General features: G+C 45.2%; 1 protein-coding gene across 1 annotated transcript in view; it reads right to left on the bottom strand.

Moving 5' to 3' along the window:
• Positions 1-24,643, bottom strand: part of CPNE8 (copine 8) — a 334,982-nt gene that overhangs the window by 52,511 nt on the left and 257,828 nt on the right. Inside the window, exon 15 of the mRNA XM_030216303.1 lies at positions 11,476-11,657. Coding sequence (XP_030072163.1) covers positions 11,476-11,657 — 182 coding nt within the window. The remainder of the gene's footprint in view (positions 1-11,475; positions 11,658-24,643) is intronic.

Raw genomic sequence — 24,643 nt, 5'->3', positions numbered from 1 at the left:
GGCCGGGACCTGCTGTCCAAGCTTAGGGCCCAAATTTCCTTTGACTCAGATGGCCAGACTTCAGTCTCCTTTCGGCCCCCGACATCCAGCCCTAAGGGCATATTGAGTTTCTGCTGCCCCCTTGAAGAAGAATGGCGGCTGCATCAGTCGCATGGCCAAGTTGACCTATCCCTGGCCGACAGCTTCCAGGTCAATGGGGTATGGGCAGAAGATAATCCCCCAGGGTTGGCCCAAAATATTCCCCCTGTTCGTGTAGACTTACTTCCAAGTGCCCGGCCAATCCGTCTTCGCCAATACCCAATTCCCCGAAAGGCTCTGGAAGGGATTCAAGCACATCTGAATCGTCTGTTATCCCATGGAATTATTCGACCTTGCCAGTCTCCATGGAATACGCCGCTGTTGCCAGTTCAGAAGCCAGGGACTGAGGACTACCGGCCAGTCCAAGACTTACGAGTGGTCAACAAATCCACTATTTCATTACATCCTGTAGTGCCTAATCCATATGTTCTGCTTGGATTGATACCTTCTGGAGCTACCCATTTCACAACACTGGACCTAAAAGATGCCTTCTTTTGTATTCGGGTGGCCCCCGCCAGTCAACTGCTTTTCGCCTTTCAATGGGAAAATCCAGTAACAGGACGGAAGCTTCAGTATACATGGACCCGCCTGCCACAGGGGTTCAAGAACTCCCCCACCATTTTTGGGACTGCCCTAGGACAAGACCTTAAGACTTTTAAATCTGAGCCTTCCAGGCGAGTTTTACTCCAGTATGTAGATGACCTCCTGATTGCAGCAGTGACCCAGGAAGAGTGTTTCGAGGCTACCAGAGAATTGCTGGAGTTACTCTTGGATGCGGGTTATAAGGTCTCACGCTCGAAGGCCCAACTCTGTCAGTATCTGGGCTTCTGCATTTCCCAGGGAAGTCGGAGACTGGATGTCAGTAGGAAGCAAGTCCAGAAGGGAAGTTAGGGAATTTCTGGGAGCAGCCGGATTCTGCAGAATTTGGATTCCGAATTTTGCACTGATGGCGAAACCCCTTTACCAGGCCACAAAGGGGGGTGAAAAGGAACCATTTGAATGGGGACCTATTGCTCAACAATCCTTCATCGCCATAAAGAAAGCCCTACTCCAAGCCCCTGCGTTAGGCCTTCCTGATGTGGAGAAACCTTTCTCACTGTATGTCCACGAGCGACAGGGGGTTGCTCTGGGTGTGCTGACCCAGATGATGGGATCCTGGCAGAGGCCTGTTGCATACCTGTCTAAACAGCTGGATGGAGTGGCTAAAGGATGGCCAGCCTGCCTGAGGGCCATTGCAGCAACAGCCTTACTGGTCCAGGAAACTGATAAGTTGACCTTGGGGCAAGAACTGGTTGTCAAAGTCCCCCACGCAGTTCTCACCCTCATGGAGTACAAGGGCAACCACTGGTTTACAAATAGCCGCATGGAAACAGTGGCTACATTCAATCCCGCCACTCTTTTGCCAGCATCTGAGGACCACCGGATCATGACTGTATCCAAACCATGGATGAAGTGTACTCCAGTCGACCAGATCTTAAAGATGTTCCTTGGAGGGACCCAGATGTAATTTATTTCACAGATGGAAGCAGTTACGTGGAGAACTCCAAGCGATTGGCAGGCTATGCTGTGGTGACAGAGGACAAGGTGATAGAAGCAAGGGCCCTGCCCCAAGGAACTTCAGCCCAGAAAGCAGAACTTGTGGCCCTCATACGAGCTCTGGAGCTAGCAGCAGGACTGGTGACCAACATTTATACTGATTCCAAGTATGCCTTCACAACTCTACACACTCATGGAGCTTTGTATAAGGAAAAGGGACTCATACAGTGGTGGAAATAAGTATTTGATCCCTTGCTGATTTTGTAAGTTTGCCCACTGACAAAGACATGAGCAGCCCATAATTGAAGGGTAGGTTATTGGTAACAGTGAGAGATAGCACATCACAAATTAAATCCGGAAAATCACATTGTGGAAAGTATATGAATTTATTTGCATTCTGCAGAGGGAAATAAGTATTTAATCCCTCTGGCAAACAAGACCTAATACTTGGTGGCAAAACCCTTGTTGGCAAGCACAGCGGTCAGACGTCTTCTGTAGTTGATGATGAGGTTTGCACACATGTCAGGAGGAATTTTGGTCCACTCCTCTTTGCAGATCATCTCTAAATCATTAAGAGTTCTGGGCTGTCGCTTGGCAACTCGCAGCTTCAGCTCCCTCCATAAGTTTTCAATGGGATTAAGGTCTGGTGACTGGCTAGGCCACTCCATGACCCTAATGTGCTTCTTCCTGAGCCACTCCTTTGTTGCCTTGGCTGTATGTTTTGGGTCATTGTCGTGCTGGAAGACCCAGCCACGACCCATTTTTAAGGCCCTGGCGGAGGGAAGGAGGTTGTCACTCAGAATTGTACGGTACATGGCCCCACCCATTCTCCCATTGATGCGGTGAAGTAGTCCTGTGCCCTTAGCAGAGAAACACCCCCAAAACATAACATTTCCACCTCCATGCTTGACAGTGGGGACGGTGTTCTTTGGGTCATAGGCAGCATTTCTCTTCCTCCAAACACGGCGAGTTGAGTTCATGCCAAAGAGCTCAATTTTTGTCTCATCTGACCACAGCACCTTCTCCCAATCACTCTCGGCATCATCCAGGTGTTCACTGGCAAACTTCAGACGGGCCGTCACATGTGCCTTCCGGAGCAGGGGGACCTTGCGGGCACTGCAGGATTGCAATCCGTTATGTCGTAATGTGTTACCAATGGTTTTCGTGGTGACAGTGGTCCCAGCTGCCTTGAGATCATTGACAAGTTCCCCCCCTTGTAGTTGTAGGCTGATTTCTAACCTTCCTCATGATCAAGGATACCCCACGAGGTGAGATTTTGCGTGGAGCCCCAGATCTTTGTCGATTGACAGTCATTTTGTACTTCTTCCATTTTCTTACTATGGCACCAACAGTTGTCTCCTTCTCGCCCAGCGTCTTACTGATGGTTTTGTAGCCCATTCCAGCCTTGTGCAGGTGTATGATCTTGTCCCTGACATCCTTAGACAGCTCCTTGCTCTTTGCCATTTTGTAGAGGTTAGAGTCTGACTGATTCACTGAGTCTGTGGACAGGTGTCTTTCATACAGGTGACCATTGCCGACAGCTGTCTGTCATGCAGGTAACGAGTTGATTTGGAGCATCTACCTGGTCTGTAGGGGCCAGATCTCTTACTGGTTGGTGGGGGATCAAATACTTATTTCCCTCTGCAGAATGCAAATAAATTCATATACTTTCCACAATGTGATTTTCCGGATTTAATTTGTGATGTGCTATCTCTCACTGTTACCAATAACCTACCCTTCAATTATGGGCTGCTCATGTCTTTGTCAGTGGGCAAACTTACAAAATCAGCAAGGGATCAAATACTTATTTCCACCACTGTAAATGCCGCAGGCCAACCTGTTAAGTATGGACCTGAAATACTTCAGTTGCTAGAGGCCGTTTGGGCCCCTAAGAAGGTAGCTGTTATTCACTGTCGGGGACACCAAAGGACAGATACTCCAGTGGCCCGTGGGAACCGCCATGCTGATCGGGTGGCCAAGGAAGCTGCTCGAGGACCCCCAGTAGGTACTGTGACCCCCCTGTTCCAAATTCGACTGCAAGAATGGACGCCTATGTACACCCAAACGGAAGAGAAATGGGCTCAAGAAGAAGGGGCAGTAAGGAGACCTGATGGCTGGTTACATCTCCCTGATACCAGAGTTCTGGTGCCACGCCACCTAGCTTGGCCTGTATTGTCTCAGGCTCATGACCTGTCACACTTAGGGAAAACAGCACTAGCCCGCCTACTCAGTCGAGTAGTGGTCCTGGAAGGATTGGATAGTCTGGTTGCCACTGCCTCTGCCCGATGTACTCTCTGTGCCCAGAATAATGCTTGTCAGGGACCCCGTATTCCACCAGGAGTTCAGTCTAGAGGACTAACACCCTTTGAGTCCCTAGTCATAGACTTCACAGAAATGCCCAGGAGCGGTAGGCTCCGATACCTCTTGGTCATGGTCTGCACTTTCTCTGGGTGGGTGGAAGCATACCCTACAGTCACTGAGAAAGCCACAGAAGTAGCTCGAGCCCTCCTTAGGGATGTCATCCCCAGGTATGGACTGCCCCTTGCCATAGGCTCAGATAATGGTCCCGCCTTTGTTGAAGCCACACTTCAGGCCCTGTCCCGCGCATTGCGCATTACCTGGAAATTGCATTGTGCCTACCGTCCCCAGAGTTCAGGGCAGGTTGAGCGAGCAAACAGAACCTTGAAAAATAGCCTAGCAAAGATTTGTCAGGAAACCCAACTGAAATGGCCACAGGCACTGCCACTAGCCCTCTTCCGCCTCCGATGCACCCCAACTAAAGGAACGGCCCTCTCTCCCTTTGAAATTGTGTATGGGAAGCCCCCAGCCATTTTGCAGGGAATTAAGGGAGACATAGGGACTTTAGGGTCTGCCCAGGTGCAGGAGCAGGTAGCCCTCTTGGGCCGGATAATTTCTGAGCTTCAGTCTTATGTGAGAGAAATAAACCCTGTCCCCTTCCAGGCTCAGGTACATTCCTTCCTGCCAGGGGATAGAGTTTGGGTGAAAGACTGGAGGCTCCAGCCCTTGGGGCCCCGGTGGAAAGGACCTTTTACTGTTTTGCTTTCTACCCCTATGGTCTCGAATCAAGTCTGCTGACCAGACTGAGCCCAGCACGGATCAGACGGAGCCTAAACAGTGGAGAGCAGAAAGTGATCCCGCGGAGCCATTGAAGCTGCGCTTGACCCGAACCAAAGAATCTACTAGCTGAAAAGAAGGGTCAACTGCATACCGCAGGAGCTGCTGGACTTCGGCTTCATACTGAGACTCTTTCTTGCCTGATTCTGGCTTTCCTGGAATTTGAGAGCTTGATCCTTGTCAGTTGAGGTTCTATCCCAACTGGTATAAGAACTCAAAGACTGAGAACATTATATTAATCTGTGACTAGCACAGACTGTTGGAATATTATTGCTTGATTAGTTTGCTGTATTTGTTTTAGATTAGGAAGAAAGAAAATGTTAGTAGTTTGGGTGCTTTTGTTGTTTTGTACTCCTTGCCTCCTTGTTCCTAATACCCTAACTCGCTCCAACCTTTGGCTACACTCTGTCCAGGAACTAATTAGCCAGGCAAAGATTACTTCCCCTTGTATTGTGTGTTCCCGATTTTCTCCTTATACCACCAGTTGTTCCTGTCCCTGTGCCGCTTACAGCTCTTATACCTCCCTACTTTTCGAGTTCGGGCCCTTGGAGCCAGGATTATACTTGGTGGTCCTTTTATAATGCTACTTCCCCCTCTGAATCTTCTCTACGGCCAATCTTTACGTCTCCCTATCCAGCTTCTGGAGTGTTTTGTTTAACAAGAAACATCTCAACTGTTCTTCCCATTTCCTGTAATTATACCAATGTTCTCCCAGAGAAGGGGGAATCTGTGTGGGTAGTCTCTCCAGGTACTCCTATGTGCCCTACTACCGTACCTGTAGATTATGACCCAGGTGATTATCTGGCTCCTAAGCGTACCACTGAGAGGACTATAGTGTCCCGGCTTATTTTCTACTTTCATAAGTCCCCGGGGTATGAAGAGTTTATAACAGGTGAGCAGCCTGTCACAATTGGGGATTGGCACCTATGGTGTGCAAAGTCTCCATATCGTCTTCGTTCCCCCTGGGATAGGGGCTCGCATTATGGGCATCCTAAGTACCTTGTCCAGCCTGAGCCAACATTTATTGGGAACTTCCCTCACCCTCTCCTTGGCCATTACTGGCTCTGTGATAATGTCCTCCACATGATTCTTCCCCCCATGTATGATTTTTGTGTATTGGTAACCTTGAATTATTTTCCTAAAGTTATTCCTCTTCTCAGGTCACCATCCCCGCACCGCTCTAAGCGAGAGGCCTTGTCCTTACCCTCCTCCATTGCCACAGAGGATGAGGCGATTGAATTAGCCCTCCAGTACATCAACTCTACTTATCCTCTGACTAAAAAGAGACTTGTGGCCCTTTCTGCCACGGCCTGGATTCCAACTGGGGGCCCGGTAGCGGGTATCACTGAACTAGGCATGGCTACCCGGCGATTTCAGTCCCTACTCCATGTTTTAGTCCATGAGCTGAACGTGGTAGTCAATGCATTGCAGGATCAAATTAATGAATTAAGTGTAGTTTCTCGGTATAACCGTATGGGCCTTGACTACCTCTTTGCAGCCCAGGGTGGCCTCTGCACAGTGCTCAATTCTTCAGAGTGCTGTACCATTGTCATAAATAGGACGCATGTAGTTAGGCATGCCATGGATAAAGTCCTACAGTTGGCCAGTCTTAATGTGGAGGATTACCGAGGAGGATTAGACCTTACCTCCTGGTGGTGGTCATTGACCTCATGGATACGTCCCTTGTTCATTTCCCTAATAGTCTTAGTTTTAGCAGGATTGTTGTTTTGTTTCCTGGCCTCATGTGCTTCGGCAGTATGCCGTCGGATCTTAACGAGTAGGGTAATGGTGATTCACAAGCCTATTCCTAGAAGTTATGCCCCAGGAGGAGGTATGGAGTTGGGATCACTATAATCCCCAGAGTTTGAGTTGTGAGACTTATCTCTGCATAAGCTGATTTTAGTCTCAAAGGGGGGAATGAGGCAGCCTGGGCAAAGAAATCATATTAATTTGGTGTTTAACTTTTCAGTCCTGCAAGTGATGGAATGCCATCTGGTTTTAATTGCTCAGAAGTCTAGCTTTTGCTAGATTAGAGGTTAGAAAGGTCAGTGAGAAATGAAACTTTCTTTGTCCCTTTTTGAGTGATGGATTGTTAAGGCTAGGTATTATTTACCACATCTGGATGCCATTCAATCTCGAGGGGATCAGCAAGCAAGGCATACTGGACAGTTTTGCAGGCAGTTTAAAGGATTAGGCTAATGCAGGTTAGAAGAAGATAGTTTAGATACAGATAATTCTAGATGATTTAGATTTTGTCTTATAAGGAATTCTGATTTCTGCTTGTTTTAGAATATGTTTTATTCTGTTTAATTAATAAGTTCTATTTCTATGTAGAATATCTTTTCAATTCAGTGTTACATCTTTGACTGACTTTTCAAGTGAGCTTTGTCTGCAGTTTAAGAGGTCATCATCTGGTTTGAATTATCCACAGTCCTAGCTAGGTGAAAGAGGTCAGGACAAGTCAATTCTCTTCTCCTTGATGAATAGCTAAATGAAGGACTGGTCTTCTGAAAGTAATAATAAACCATGTCTGTGTGCCATTAAGCAAGATTAGCCCCTCAATGAACCCATATGACCGGGAATCTGATTATGAGAAATAATAATAAAATACAGGAGATAGGTGCCACATTGTCTAGTTTGAGAGGCCCCAGGTCATAGGTCAGTTTAGGAAATATCTCAAACCTATGTAACTGATATTTTTAAGTAATGTGTAAGTAATAATTATTTCAAGACAGGGTAATCAATCTATTCTTTACCATCTGGTGAGAAAGGGGGGCTAGAGAGGTGTAAGACCCTATATAAATGGGAACAGAAGCAGCTTACGTTAGAAGAGAGACAACAGACAGAAGAGAAGGAGCTGAGACGAGAGAGAGACAAGACACAGAGAGCTGAGGAGGAGCTAGAGAGACCTAGAGCTGATGTCCTACTTTGTTTGCTGGCAAATAAAGAAGATTTCTCTCTCATTCTGGTGTGTGGTGTTTGACTCCTGAAGTACCACAGATTCTGCTAACAATAGTGGTAATTCCTGCAACAACACATCGCGTCGGCATATATCATACACTAACACGATAGCTTCCTTAACCCATCAGGCTACCGTTGCCTTAGATGCCTCTTTCCCCATCCTGGGCTCACTGAAGATGAAAAGATGATCTGACTTCTGGAAATCTGGAATCCTCTTTTAAAAAGTCTGCAAAACCTGCTCTATATCTAATTGATGCAGGACCATCAAACCACCATGATCCCTTAGATTCTGAAACAGAGCCAGGGAGACTGAATGGGGGAAACAATCTTCAGAAAAAAAAAAAAAAAAGAGGGAACCAGCTAGATCACGGTTGTCCTTTTGCTATCACCTTCTAGCTGAGCAGTTTGCCAGAAGGAAACCTGCTCTAAGCATTTTATCTTTCAGAGAAGCCTAGGGAAGTAGCTCACACAATGTAACCTCTACAAACTGACATCTGCAGAGAAAGCATGGAGATCTTGTAAGACTCTTTCAGCAGCACCACCGTACAACAGTCCTGCAGGTCCTCAAGAGCTGTGCCTCCTTCCACTGGGATGGTTGCCTTCTTGGTAACAGCCGATACTAAGGTGTCCACATTGGGCAGCTGTAGTTTATCCTTCTCCTCTGTGGTCAGTGGATAGACCCTGACCATAAACCTATCCACCTTCAGGCCCATGTGCGGTGTGTCCCATTTGCCATGATTGTGTCCTTGATCCTCCTGTGGCAGGAAAGGCCTTAACTGGCTTCCCGATGCCCTCAAGCAATAGGTCAGAAAGAAGGATCTGGCCTTCAAAAACTAGTCAAAATGTATTGTTAGTCCAAAAAAAGTATCACCTTCCATTTTTTCCTTTTTGTTTTGTTTCTATTAACCTATAAGGTGGACTAACACAGCAACCACACTGTTTTATATTACAAAATTCCACAGAAGAATGTCAGGCCACTGTCCATGAGCAGAAGCTGAGCAGAAAGTGGGTCATGCAGCAAGACAGCAACCATAAATATTCAAGAAAAACTTATCACAGAATGAATGAACAATCTGTGTATTCTGGATTGACCAAGTTGAACCTGAAGCAAGGTGGTAATGAAAAGCCTCAAATACCAAAGTTTAAACAGTTCTGTATAAAAGAATGAGCCAAAATTCTTCAACAGCAATCTGAGAGCTGAAGTTACTGCTACTCAAGGACATGCAACCAGTTACAGAATGAAGAGCTCACAAGGATACTTACTACTGAATTTATTTTTTTTGAATAAGTAAATCAAAATAACTCTACATGAATGAGTAACTCATTCAAAGAGGATCTTTCTCTCTCAACAGGGTTTAGATTAGAATCTGCTTTTGAGTATAAATTGTGCTAAAATACAAACTATATAACCCACAAATTCCACTATTGTATACCTGGGTATTGGAGGTGTGTGATCGCTAGCATATATGAAATGTGGAGAAAAAAAGACTTCAGAAATCCTAGAGAATGCTCCTGTGTGGAAACCACCATATGTCTGTGGAGCACCCCACTTCTTCAATCACTAGTCTTCACAAAAAAAACTCCACTCTTCTTATTCATATACTGCGTGCACAAACACCTAACACAATACTCAAAGGTGAAGGCAACTAATCCAAAACATTCGGTGAAAGAAAAACTACTTAACTTAAATATTCTTAGAACTGTCCAGTCTTCATCTATTTCCAAAGCCCAACAGGAGACCCTGTTTCGCCCCAAATAGGCTGTTTCAAGGGCAAAAACTTTAATCCAGACAGCTGATTTCCATAATTCAAAGTCACCGCATTCAACTGCCTCCGGTTGGCGTCTTAAACGCGAATCTCACTTCCTTCTTCTATATATACGTCATTTCCTTGTTCTTAAACATGATGAATTCAACACAATAACTTTATTGGCAGACATCCAATTCACAAAAAAGCTTTCCATTCGATTGAAATGTTCAACCCTTTAGGGATTACAGTTTGCAGCGTGTAAATCCATCTTTGTTCTTTCTGTCTTAATTTCTTTCTTATATCCCCTCTGCTAAAATACAAACCACATCAGAGAGTTCATAAACTTTTTTTCAGCACTGTATTGACAGGTACTACTCAACTTTTTTTTAGCTGTAACATCTAACTAATATTTGTGAGTTATGATGTGTTCATTTTTTTATATCAATCTAATAACAAATGTATTGCTTTATATCCAGCATTTGTTCTATTGGAATTGCTCAAACTGCACAGTAAAACTGAAAGAGTCTTCATACAGAGTAATTTTATAGCAGGCTAGCTGTCAACAGATCTTATTGCCAAGTCTGCTAACCAATTTTCAAAGGGAAACTCGCCACAGAATTCCCCTTTGAAAATCCTGCGATAGCTAGTGACACTGGGATTCTTTGCAGGTGCAAAATACATGCAGTAAAGAACATGTTGCAATTTCAAAATGAAGCCATTACACATACTTCATCAAGACCACCCTAACCTCACCACTGCCCTTTTTCCTTCCATGGAGTGGGCAACTTTCAACAGGATTCACCTTCCCTCTTTCTCTCTCACACAAACACATGTGTACCTGTGGATATCCCTTTGAAAACTTCCCCCCTTAAATACATCTGATGCATATGCTATTTACCAGATTTGGTAAGTATGTACAATTAGGGAGTGTAGTATATAAAGCAAAAAACAAGGAACCAATACACATATTATCATGGATTGTTTTCACAGCTTTTGGGAGTCCATTCCATAGTTGAGCGCTTATGTAAGAGAAGCTGGATGCGTAAGTTGTTTTATATTTAAGTCCTTTGCAATTTAAGTAATGTAGGTTGAGGTATGATCGTGATGATCCGATTCTGTTTCTGGTTGGTAGGTCTATGAGGTCTGCTGTTTATACTTATAATGTGCTGAGATTAGAACACAACCCTCTTAGTATCAAAGTAGTTCACAATTAATTTCAATGCAAATATTACAGACATTCAATTCCACTGTAATAAAATCTCTGTCATTTTAGAAGCACTAATTGTGAACTACTTTGATACTAAGAGGGTTGTTTACTAAAGCTTAGTTATCTGCAGCAGGGCCCATTTTATTCCTATGGGCCAGTGGCGTAGCCAAGGGTGGGCTTGGGTGGGCCCAGGCCCACCCAGTAGCAGCATACCTATGATGTGGCTGGCAGGGATCCCCAAGCCCCACCAGCCGAAAACTCCCAACAAGTGTCCCTCCTGCATACCTTGTAAGTAGCAGATCTTCGCCTGCAGTGAGCAGTGATATACATACTGCTCGCACCGGCCCCACAGCCTTCCCTCTGATGTATTTCTGCCTAGGTGGAAACAGGAAGTTGCATCAGAGGGAAGGGTGTGTGGCCAACATGAGCAGTGTGTATTAGTTGCTGCTCACTGCTGGTGAAAATATGCTATTTAAAAGGTATATGGGAGAGGGGGGGGGATGTTTGAGAGACCATATGGCATGCAGGCAAGAGGAGAGAGCAAATCACCTTTGGGACGGGGCGAGGTTCTTCTGCCCGCCCATCTTGGGCCCAGGCCCACCCAAAATTGAGTGTCTGGCTACGCCCCTGCTATGGGCCCTGCTGCAGATAACTCAAGCTAAGCTTTAGTAAACAACCCCCTTAGGTATATATGCGGTATATAAAAATCAAACCCAATCAAATACAATTCAATCTTATATATAAATGCATTAATTAAATGTACAAACACAACGATAAATGATTAATCAGAATATATGTACAGTTTCCTACCAAAGCAAATTCGTGACACACTCTTCCGTCTGGTGGTAGTTTTGCTCCAAAACCTAAAGCTGGGAACATTTTATCACTGTCATAGTCCTGAATGATTTCTCCCACTGCCTTCAATGCCAGTGCATATGCATTTGGTTGGTAAGGATTCATATAGTGAAGAGAAGTAGGTTGTGCAGGATTACCTGTTGGAATATAAGGAATAGATAAAGGGTTCATATAGTGAAGAGAAGTAGGTTGTGAAGGATAAACAAACACTATACCATTTATTTATGTAACCCTTCTTTTCACCCAGATAAGCATCAGACAGGTTACTTTAGTAAAATATTAAGGTTTGTAGGGAGGTCAGGGTGGGACGAAGTAGTAGGCACATAAAATCCACTCACTCTGAATTTCTTTGGTATACAGTAACTTAGTCCAGGACAAAATGTTTGTTCTGAACCAAAAGGGTTTACTAAGTCTAGGAGTATTTTTTTTTTTAAGTAAGAGGGATAGCTATTTACAAGTAGAATCAAAGCAAAAATAGTTTCCACCACATACAGTCTCTTATCAGCTTCTTTAGGGCTCTTGCAAACAGATGATCAAAACCCCGCGCTATTCCAAACAGCACTCTAAAAATAGCGCTGGAACAGCGCGGGGCGTTATTAGACCTATGATCAGAGATAAGCACGCAATTATCTCTGATCGTGGGGTAGAAGTGCGGGAGAATTGTGCCTGAGTATGCGCTCAGCACAGTCCTCCCGCACTTGTTTTATAGGCCTGGGCTGTCAAAAGCCCAGACCTCTCAAACATAGGGGCTGGAGGTCCATGGGATCAACAGACCCCAACTACCCCTGCCCTTGAGCAAGGCAAAACGGGGACTGGAGGTCCGGTGGGTCTCCAGCCCCCCCCCAACTCCCCTCAGCATTTCTAAAAGGTCCCTGGTGGCCCAGTGGGCGACCGACCCCCTCCCTCAGCGACAGTCCCCCCCCCGACACAGTTCAGGGAGGGCTGGAGATCCGGTGGGTCTCTAGCCACCCAACCCCCTAGCATTAACAAGGGGTACCTGGTGGTCCAGTGTCAATCCCCCTACCCACCTCCACCATCCCCTACCTCCCTCCTCTTCCTTCGACGCCGCCTGCAAAATGGCGGCGCCCAGCCCTGCCCAGTGCATCCACATTGTGAAGCCCCGCCTAACGCATCCCAGGATACAATGGGCAGGGCTGGGCGCTGCCATTTTGCAGGCAGTATCGAAGGAAGCGGAGGGAGGCAGGCAGGCTACCTCCCTCCTCCAACTCAAGGTAGGGGGTGAGGGGGTAGGGGGATTGACACCGGACCACCAGGAACCCCTTGCTAATGCTGGGGGGTTGGGGGGCTGGAGACCCACCGGATCTCCAGCCCTCCCTGAACTGTGTCAGGGGGACCCTGTCGCTGGAGGGGGATCATCGTTTTTTTTTTGGGGGGGGGGGGGGTTTCTTCGTTGGGGGGAATGGGGGCCTGCTCACCATTCCTCCCCAATGGTCTGCAAATCCTAACACCAGCTCGAAGCTGGCATAGGGTTTGCTGCGACCAGCGACCCAATCTTTGGCGCGCTGATCAATTTGTTGCCAGAGAATGTGGTAAACGCAGTTAGTTTAGCAGGGTTTAAAAAAGGGTTGGATAATTTCCTAAAAGAAAAGTCCATAAGCAGTTATTAAGATAGGCTTGGGAAAATCCACTGCATATTCTAGGATAACCAGCATAATATCTGTTTTGTTGTTCTGGGATCTTGCCAAGTACTTGTGACCTGGGTTGACTACTGTTGAACAGGATGGTGGACTTGATGGACCTTCGATCTGACCCAATATGGCAAAGCTTATGTTTTTAAACATGGCTACTGTGAGAGGGTAGGTGAAAGGGGATCCGGGAAGGCACGCAGAAGGTGGGTGCAGGCAGCCGGGGAACCCCAACGGGGCAGACTTCATGTGCACAACACCCACATTCAGAAAGCTGCGCTACCGGAGGCAGAGAGGTTGGCCGGGTTAAGGAAGAAGAGGAGGAACTACCAGTCCCAGAATCCCTATCTTCCCCACCCGGCTGTGCAAGAGTTAGGGGAGGAGATAGAAGATTGGGAAATGGTCTCTGAGGAAGGTGATGAGGGCCAGCTGGAGAGGTTGGGGGCGGGGGAAGTTGAAGAGGAGGATAAAATGGAGGTTACTGAAGGACTAGAGGAGGAACAGATGGAGATTGGAGCTCTGGCTCAAACCCGAAAAGCTGCTGTAAGAGGATGGCTAGCTGTGCCTTGGAGAGACTAATGGAAGATCAGGGGAGACAGACTGAGGCGCTGGGGGAGATCTCTACTAAAGAGGAAACAGGTGCAGCCCCTGGGAGAGAAAGAGGGCTGGGCACAATTGAAACCCCAGTCTGAACCAGGTGGGACCAAAGCTGTGTAGCTGTGCTGTAAGAAAGACTGTGTAAACTGTTTCATACTGAAAAGGTCTGGGCCTGCAACCTACCAAGCTATGGTGTTTTCTTTCTGATAATGTACTGTTCCCTAAAAGAAGTAATTTTGGCTAAAGTGAAGTTATATGGACTGTTTAAACCCTAAATGAGACTTTGGCAGCAAACCTTAACAACCTGGGCGTAAGGTGTTTTCCTTTTGTGTCTATGCTGAATGGAAGCAAGAAAATAAAGTTTTTTTTATAAACATTTTGCCTTGATTGAGCCTCTGTGGAAACAACAGAGAGAGGAGGAAGTCCTGCAAGCTCTCAGGGGGTCTGGCGCTGAGTTCCCAGTACAGGCCAAGGTGGTGTGGAGCGAGGCAACAGTCGGGTGAAGAAGGAATATAAGCAGGGTTGAGCCCGGCTGGGTCCTGGAAGGGGGACCCAGCTACACTACATATACATACCAGCCTCATGAAAGACTCCAGAGGAAACTGGAGAGTCATGGGATAGGAGGTACTGTCCTATTGTGGATTAAAAACTGGTTAAAAGATAGAAAACAAAGAGTTGGGTTAAATGGTCAGTATTCTAAATGGAGAAGGGTAGTTAGTGGGGTTCCCCTGGGGTCTGTGCTGGGACTGCTGCTTTTTAACATATTTATAAATGACCTAGAGACAGGAGTAACTAGTGAGGTAATTAAATTTACTGACAACACAAAGTTATTCAAAGTCGTTAAATTGCGGGAGGATTGTGAAAAATTACAAGAGGACCTTACGAGACTGGGAGACTGGGCATCTAAATGGCAGGTGACGATTAATGTGAGCAAGTGCAAAGTGATACATGTGGGAAAGAGGAACCTGTATTATAGCCATATCATGCAAGGTTCCATGTTAGGAGTCACTGACCAAGAAAGGGATCTAGGTGTCGTCGTCGATGATATGTTGAAACCTCCTGCTCAGTGTGTTGCTGCAGCTAAGAAAGCAAATAGAGTGCTAGGTATTATTAGGAAAGGAATGCAAAACAAAAATGAGGACGTTATAATGCCTTTGTATCATTCCATGGTGCGACCGCACCTTGAATATTGTGTTCAATTCTGATTGCCGCATCTCAAAAAAGATATAGTGGAATTAGAAAAGGTGCAGAGAAGGGTGACAAAAATGATAAAGGGAGATGGGATGACTTCCCTATGAGGAAAGGCTAAAGCGGCTAGGGCTCTTCAGCCTGGAGAAAAGGCGACTGAGGGGAGATATTGTAGAGGTCTATAAAATAATGAGTGGAGTGGAACGGGTAGACGTGAAGCGGCTGTTTACAATTTCTAAAAATACTAGGACTAGGGGGCATGTGATGAAGCTACAAAGTAGAAAATTTAAAACAAATTGGAGAAAATGTTTCTTCACTCAACGTGTAATTAAACTCTGGAATTCGTTGCCCGAGAATGTGGTAAAGGCGATTAGCTTAGCAGAGCTTAAAAAAAGGTTTGGATGGCTTCTTAAAGGAAAAGTCCATAGACCATTAATAAATTGGACTTGGGGAAAATCCACTATTTCTGGGATAAGCAGTATAACATGTTTTGTACTTTTTTGGGATCTTGCCAGGTATTTGTGACCTGGATTGGCCACTGTTGGAAACAGGATGCTGGGCTTGATGGACCTTTGGTCTGTCCCAGTATGGCAATACTTATGTACCTATGTTTCCCTCCAAGAGGGGTCTTCTCCCACCATGTCAGTCACTGGTTAGGAGAGTCCTCCCCTTGTTCCAAAATCTGTAGGAGTATCAATGTCTTATTAGAGCCACTAGAGGTTTTTGCAATCCTTAAGAGAGTAGAACCTTAAGGGTCTCTACATTTAAATCAACATTTTAGAATAGTATACATTATTATCTTGATGGATACCTACTTATGAATTTGTTTTATAGCCATTTAGTATTAAAACACATGCTCAGACAAAAAGGGTGGATTACAGGCTGATATTTAGGTCCAATCATTAAAGGGGCAATTTTGAAGAACCTGACTAGTCACAAAGTTTGTGGATACTTTTACAGCATGCATTTTAAAGCTAATCTTTGAAAAACCTTGGTCAGGTAATTTCTCTTTTAAAATAAACTAAAAGTTATAATATAAAGATGCATTTTGAAATCTGAGTAAGCAGAGGAGCATGCTTAAGAGTGATGAAAACCAAAACAGCTTTTTGCCCCAAGGATAGCAGGAGCCCAGCCCTCACAAATGTGTGAGGTTGTCTGATGGAGCCCGGGACAAGGTGTGGCCAGACCTTAACTTGCTTCCTTCCAAAAGAATTGTGAGCTTCCGGATTTGTACTCTCCCCTCTTGAACAGACCCCACTCCAATCACTTCTCCTGTCACATGCTGCAGCTCTGATGGCCCTTGCTGATGATGTCAAGGATGGATGTGGGGCTTCCTCATATTGGACCATGGCTTGCTTCTTTCCAGGAGAATTAATTACAAATTTCTGTTGTCTGTATGCTCCCTCTTGTGCAGGCCTTACTCCAGCTGCTTCTCGCCATATACCATTTGTAAAGTTTTAAGTGCACTGATCTTGTTTCATCACATTTATGCCTTAACTTGAATGATAAGTACTTTCTACTTTCAAAGAGGATGACTCTAGGCTCAAAAGAGTTCAAGCTTTTCTTTTGCATCAAGATGCTAACTTAGTTGAAAACTAGACCAACACAGCTTAGCCACCAGTACTGTTATCCTCAACCTGTAATTTTATAACAAGCCACCTAACTTGTGTTACATTATAGTAACATAGTAGATGACGGCAGAAAAAGACCTGCATGGTCCATCCAGTCTGCCCAATAAGATAAACTCATATGTGTACACCTTACCTTGATTTGTACCTGCCTTTTTCAGGGCACAGACTGTACAAGTCTGCCCAGCAGTATTTCCCGCCTCCCAACCACCAGTCCCGCCTCCCATCACTGGCTCTGGCACAGACCGTATAAGTCTGCCCTCCACTATCCTCACCTCCCAACCACCAACCCCTCTTCCCCCACCTGCTCCGCCACCCAATTTCGGCTAAGCTTCTGAGGATCTATTGCTACTGCACAGGATTCCTTTATACATATCCCACGCAAGTTTGAATTCTGTTACCGTTTTCATCTCCACCACCTCCCGCGGGAGGGCATTCCAAGCATCCACCACCCTCTCCGTGAAAAAATATTTCCTGACATCTTTCCTGAGTCTGCCCCCCTTCAATCTCATTTCATGCCCTCTCGTTCTACCGCCTTCCCATCTCCGGAAAAGATTTGTTTGCGGATTAATACCTTTCAAGTATTTGAACGTCTGTATCATATCACCCCTGTTCCTCCTTTCCTCCAGGGTATACATGTTCAGGTCAGCAAGTCTCTGCTCATACAGTGGGGGAAATAAGTATTTGATCCCTTGCTGATTTTGTAAGTTTGCCCACTGACAAAGACATGAGCAGCCCATAATTGAAGGGTAGGTTATTGGTAACAGTGAGAGATAGCACATCACAAATTAAATCCGGAAAATCACATTGTGGAAAGTATATGAATTTATTTGCATTCTGCAGAGGGAAATAAGTATTTGATCCCCCACCAACCAGTAAGAGATCTGGCCCCTACAGACCAGGTAGATGCTCCAAATCAACTCGTTACCTGCATGACAGACAGCTGTCGGCAATGGTCACCTGTATGAAAGACACCTGTCCACAGACTCAGTGAATCAGTCAGACTCTAACCTCTACAAAATGGCCAAGAGCAAGGAGCTGTCTAAGGATGTCAGGGACAAGATCATACACCTGCACAAGGCTGGAATGGGCTACAAAACCATCAGTAAGACGCTGGGCGAGAAGGAGACAACTGTTGGTGCCATAGTAAGAAAATGGAAGAAGTACAAAATGACTGTCAATCGACAAAGATCTGGGGTTCCACGCAAAATCTCACCTCGTGGGGTATCCTTGATCATGAGGAAGGTTAGAAATCAGCCTACAACTACAAGGGGGGAACTTGTCAATGATCTCAAGGCAGCTGGGACCACTGTCACCACGAAAACCATTGGTAACACATTACGACATAACGGATTGCAATCCTGCAGTGCCCGCAAGGTCCCCCTGCTCCGGAAGGCACATGTGACGGCCCGTCTGAAGTTTGCCAGTGAACACCTGGATGATGCCGAGAGTGATTGGGAGAAGGTGCTGTGGTCAGATGAGACAAAAATTGAGCTCTTTGGCATGAACTCAACTCGCCGTGTTTGGAGGAAGAGAAATGCTGCCTATGACCCAAAGAACACCGTCCCCACTGTCAAGCATGGAGGTGGAAATGTTATGTTTTGGGGGTGTTTCTCTGCTAAGGGCACAGGACTACTTCACCGCATCAATGGGAGAATGGATGGGGCCATGTACCGTACAATTCTGAGTGACAACCTCCTTCCCTCCGCCAGGGCCTTAAAAATGGGTCGTGGCTGGGTCTTCCAGCACGACAATGACCCAAAACATACAGCCAAGGCAACAAAGGAGTGGCTCAGGAAGAAGCACATTAGGGTCATGGAGTGGCCTAGCCAGTCACCAGACCTTAATCCCATTGAAAACTTATGGAGGGAGCTGAAGCTGCGAGTTGCCAAGCGACAGCCCAGAACTCTTAATGATTTAGAGATGATCTGCAAAGAGGAGTGGACCAAAATTCCTCCTGACATGTGTGCAAACCTCATCATCAACTACAGAAGACGTCTGACCGCTGTGCTTGCCAACAAGGGTTTTGCCACCAAGTATTAGGTCTTGTTTGCCAGAGGGATTAAATACTTATTTCCCTCTGCAGAATGCAAATAAATTCATATACTTTCCACAATGTGATTTTCCGGATTTAATTTGTGATGTGCTATCTCTCACTGTTACCAATAACCTACCCTTCAATTATGGGCTGCTCATGTCTTTGTCAGTGGGCAAACTTACAAAATCAGCAAGGGATCAAATACTTATTTCCCCCACTGTATGTCTTGGAGCGCAAATCCCATACCATTCTTGTAGCTTTTCTTTGCACAGCTTCCATTTTTTTAACATCCTTCGCAAGGTACGGCCTCCAAAACTGAACACAATACTCCAGGTGGGGCCTCACCAACGACTTGTACAGGGGCATCAACACTTCCTTTCTTCTGCTGATCACACCTCTCTCTATACAGCCTAGCAACCTTCTCGCTACGGCCACCGCCTTGTCACACTGTTTCGTCGCCTTCAGATCCTCGGATACTATCACCCCAAGATCCCTCTCCCCCTCAGTACCTATCAGACTCTCACCGCCTAACACATAAGTCTCTCGTGGGTTTCTACTCCCTAAATGCATCACTTTGCATTTCTTCGCATTGAATTTTAATTGCCAAACCTTAGATCATTTTTCTAGCTTCCTCAGATCCTTTTTCATGTTTTCCACTCCCTCCCGGGTGTCCACTCTGTTGCAAATCTTAGTATCCTCCGCAAATAGGCAAACTTTACCTTCTAACCCTTCGGCAATGTCACTCACAAATATATTGAACAGAATCGGCCCCAGCACCGATCCCTGAGGCACTCCACTACTCACCTTTCCCTCCTCCGAGCGAACTCCATTTACCACCACCCTCTGTCGTCTCTCCGTCAACCAGTTCCTAATCCAGTTCACCACTTCGGGACCTATCTTTAGCCCATCTAGTTTATTTAAGAGCCTCCTGTGGGGAACCGTGTCAAAAGCTTTGCTAAAATCTAAGTAGATTACGTCTATAGCACGTCGATGATTCAATTCTCCAGTTACCCAATCAAAGAATTCAATGAGATTCGTTTGGCACGATTTCCCTCTGGTAAAACCATGTTGTCTTGGATCTTTCCCTTTTTAAATTTATCCCAAAGAAAGCACATGTACACATTTATACCTGCTATTTAGTATGCACTGATAGTCTGGGCTTATTTTACATTCATATTTTATAAACTACATACATAAGCATTACCAGGGTAATTATATAAGATGGTGGTGCAACATGGTGACAGCCTTTCTATAATGGCATATGGGCGCACTGATTTCATTATAGAATACCAGCGCAAACCAATATTGGACTGCTTAAAATCTAGGGACTTGTAGTTTATTTATTTATTTTAATTTATAACAGTATTTATACCCCACATTTTCCAGAGGGGTCTGTTTCATTGTGGCTTAAAAACAACAGGTTTGGGTTTATAAAGGTGACATTACATTGGATGGCATAATAGAACAAAAAATGTGTTTTTGTTTTCTATATTAAAAAGAAAAGGAGCAGAAAGAAAGATGATGAGATTTGAGTCCGATGGGTTTACAATGATTTGAGTATGAGGTTGGGAGGGTATCAATGGTGGTCCAGGGTCTGGACAGTGTGTGTTTTGGAAGGCAGTTTTAGGCAATGGGATTCAGGAAAGTTAGTTTAATGTCAGCCTTTGTCCGTTTTGATGTGGAATTTTCTATACAGGAAGGTTCTGAGATGTTTGCGAAAGTTCACATAGGTGCTCAGGGCTCTGAGGGTTTTGGGTACAGTGTTCCACCACTTGGTGCTTTGGTAGGAGAAGCTCACTATGAGGGGCATAATCGAAAGGGACGCCCAAGTTTTGCTGAGGACATCCTCGCAAAATGTCTCAATGGAGGGGCGGGGAAACCTGTATTATCGAAACAAGATGGATGTCCATCTTTCGTTTCGATAATACAGTCGGAGACGCCCAAATCTTGAAATTTAGGTTGTCCCTAGACATAATCTTGCTATCCCCCCTCTGTGTTCCGTTGTATATGTGTCACCCTAACCCTGTTGAATGTAGTCGTGCCAGGTAGGGGTACACTTGAGAACACAGGGGGAGATACAAGTTCACTAACCTCGCTGTATACCCTCAAAGGGTATACAGGGAAAGAAAACTAAAATTGGATTCCACCTGAATTACTCAAACTCAATTCTGATTTTACAAGGAAATTAACATTTATTATATATATATAACAGATACAATTTTACACAGAATATTATACTAACAGTGAACTAATTTCTTTTTCTTTCTTTTATTACAGAAGCTTCAGGACACCACAAAAGGAACAGATCAGATAAGTATTCTTCTTTCTTTTCTTATTTTATTTTCTAAACATTCAATGAATTTTTTAATATTTTCTAATTTTAAATCTTTATCAATAAAAGAAAATGATACTTTGTGTGCAAATTTTTTTTCCCTCTCTCTAGGAGTACAGCACTGTGATCAACTCAGGTAAGTTTGTAAATTTATATTTATGTAATATAGTCACCACATGGGTTACACCGGCCGGTTGTCCTCAGGATCTGTCTTGCGTAGGGGCCCAAGATGAATGTTTTCAGATGTTTCAGGATTCCTGATGACCGTCACCTACACCTCACACTTAAATAAATCAAAAGGAAGGAAAACCCTAACTACCTATTAATCACCCCACCCCACTAATGACATTAATCCCAGCTTAAATTCTATAAAATGGTCACCCCTAACTAACAAAATTAAAATAACAATACCCTCACTAAAACTCCCTAATCTTACTTAAATGATCCCTATCCTAAAGAGCATTAACATATATACACCCCCTTTTTCACCATACACTTAACACCCAAAAATCACAGCACACCTCTGAAAATTCTCTCTTCAATTCTCCAACCTCTCACAACTCTCTGCTTATCCCCAAACTACAAACCTCAACCACTTCCAACCTCCACAAACTCACTCCCAAACCTCTACCTCATCCACACCATCAAAAACACCTCCTCTCCTCACCTCAGTCAGCAATGCTCTGCCAACTGCCAGCCTGCCCGTTACCTGGGAGACGGACCCTTGGCTTGGGGTTCCGCAGCCCATTCAGCCAATCCTGAGTCCTGCTCAACATTCCGCATCCTCCTGCTGACCAGCGGAATGTTGAGCAGCACTACTCAAGCCCCATTTTAATTAAAGATTTCCCATAGGAATCAATGGGAAAAACTTTAATTAACATAAAACCCCTGAAAATTTTACACAAATTACCCCAAATTTCACATACTAATTAAACCTCCCATCCTCTATTGACCTATATCTTTAAAATTTAAAAATCCCAAAATTTAATGTCCACCCTAAAAAAAACTTCCTAAAATCCCGGAAAAATTCCCAAAAAATTTAAAACCCCCCTCAAAAATTCTAAAACCATCTCCCGGACATACTACGTCGAAATTTAAAAATTAACCCTTTCCTAACCCCATAAAATAGCACCCTTCCCAAAAGACCCCCTAAAAATATTAAAATTCAAAATCTAACACGACAGAAAAATTCTAAAAAATTCCCCGACCCCAAATCCAAAAACCAAATTTAAAAAACTCAAAACCCTGATTTTTTAAAAATAAAAGTTCCTATTTCCACAATTTAAAAATCAACCAATCAAAATTTTGGGTTAAAAACCCCTTACCTGTATTCCTGATTTTCCCCTAACGTTTCCGCTTCCCTCCGTTCCGGTCCCGGTCGTCTCCTCACCGAAACGGAGCCAAAATAAAAAAACTTCCGAAGCCGGGCCCAAAATTTAGGCCCCGGCTTCGGCCTACACGCGAATACGCGCGTTCGCGAACGGGAGCGCGCCCGCACTTTTTCTTTACTTTTCGGCGCTCCTCTTCGCTTGGCGCCTAGCGCCAAAGCCAAAACCGGCCCCGAAACGGGGTGAAGAAACCTCCCCTCGTCCTGCTACACCCGGGGACGTGTCCAACCGTCCCCGAGCGTCAAAAAAAATAGCGATGCTGCCCCAGCAGCGTCCCCCATGGCCTCCAAACTCCCGGATCAAAAAAAACGCCTCTCCCTACAGCCCTGCAATGGCCCCAGACAGCAGCCCCCCAGGTAAGTATTATTTTTTTTTTCCTTTTTAAATTTTCTCCCTTATATTACAATAGTCGTTTCTGATTTTCGGCGATAATGGAAACCAAGGACACCCATCTCAGAAACGATCAAATGCAAGCCCTTTGGTCGTGGAAGGAGCCAGCATTCGTAGTGCACTGGTCCCCCTGACATGCCAGGACACCAACCGGGCACCCTAGGAGGCACTGCAGTGGACTTCATAAATTGCTCCCAGGTACATAGCTCCCTTACTTTGTGTGCTGAGCCCCCCAAAACCCACTACCCACAACTGTACACCACTACCATAGCCCTTACGGGTGAAGGGGAGCACCTAGATGTGGTACAATGGGTTTGTGCTGGGTTTTGAAGGGCTCACATTTACCACCACAAATTTAACAGGTGGGGGGGATGGGCCTGGGTCCGCCTGCCTGAAGTGCACTGCACCCACTAAAACTGCTCCAGGGACCTGCATACTGCTGTGATGGACCTGAGTATGACATTTGAGGCTGGCATAAAATATTTTTAAAGATTTTTTTTTGAGGGTGGGAGGGGGTTAGTGACCACTGGGGGAGTAAGGGGAGGTCATCTCCGATTCTCTCTGGTGGTCATCTGGTCAGTTCGGGCACCTTTTTGTGCCTAGGTTGTAAGAAAAACAGGACCAGGTAAAGTCGTCCAAGTGCTCGTTAGGGACGCCCCTTTTTTTTCCATTATGGGTCGAGGACGTCCATGTGATAGGCACACCCAAGTTCCTCCTTCGCTACGCCTTCGAACGCCCCCATGAACTTTGGCCGTCCCTGCGACGGAAAGCAATTGGGGACGTCCAATATCGGCTTTCGTTTACACCGATTTGGACAACCCTGTGAGAAGGACACCCATCTTCCAATTTGTGTCGAAAGATGGGCGTCCTTCTCTTTCGAAAATAAGCCTGTATGTATACCAATTTGTATACGAATTTTTGACATTTATGGAAATGGAGTGTTAGGTAGTTTCTGGCTTCTGTTGCAGTGTTCTTCAGTGGTATATTGATCAGGTCTGTCATATATGCAGGGGTATCTCTGAAGATGATTTGGTATACCATGGTGCATAGTTGGCTATGCGTGCTTTGATCGGGAGTCAGTGTAGAGTCTAGAGTAGCAGACTGCCTCTGTCGAAGCATGGTTTCCTAAAAATTAGTCTGGCGGCCATGTTTTGGGCCGTTTGTTGTTTTTTCAAGACTTGTTCCTTGCATCCGGAGTAGACTCCATTGCAGTAGTCCATGTGTGTGAGTAAAGTTGATTGGACCAACATACGGAATACCGTTCTTAGGAAATAGCTCCTGATTCCTCTCAGTTGCCACATTACTCGGAACATTTGGGACACCACTTTTGCTGCTTGGGATTCGAAGGTACCCCCAGAATCTTCAGGTTATCCGAGGGGGTGTAGGCCACTCCATCTATGTTGATAGTGGAATAATTGATGTGGTTGTAAGGAGAGGTCACAGCTAGGAACTGGGTTTTTTCTTTATTCAGCTTGAGCTTGAATGCTGTGGCCCACGCTTCCATGATATTTACCCCTGTTCTGATTCTGTCCAGGATGTCATTCAGGTCATTTTTGAAGGGGATATATATGGTGACATCATCGGCATATATGAATGGGTTTAGGTCTTGTTTAGCTAACACCCTGGCCAGTGGTGCCATCAAGACCTTAAACAGTATGGGGTGATAAAGGAGAGCCTTGGGGGAATCCACAGATGGCTTTCCATGAGGTTGATATCGTGTTGCCCATATTAACCTGATATGTTCTAGTGGTCAGAAATCCCATGAACCAGCCAAAGACAACTTCCCCAATTTTGATTTCATCCAGAAGTTGTAGCAGGATTTAATGGTTGACCATTTCAAAGGACAAGGACACGTCAAACTGTAGGATCAGGATCTTTTTGCCCATAGTGATTTCTTTCCTAAGGATGGTGACGAG

The sequence above is a fragment of the Microcaecilia unicolor genome, chromosome 10 (genome assembly GCF_901765095.1).
Source record: "Microcaecilia unicolor chromosome 10, aMicUni1.1, whole genome shotgun sequence".
Classification (NCBI taxonomy): domain Eukaryota; kingdom Metazoa; phylum Chordata; class Amphibia; order Gymnophiona; family Siphonopidae; genus Microcaecilia; species Microcaecilia unicolor.
This window is presented reverse-complemented; position numbering and strand designations above follow the sequence as displayed.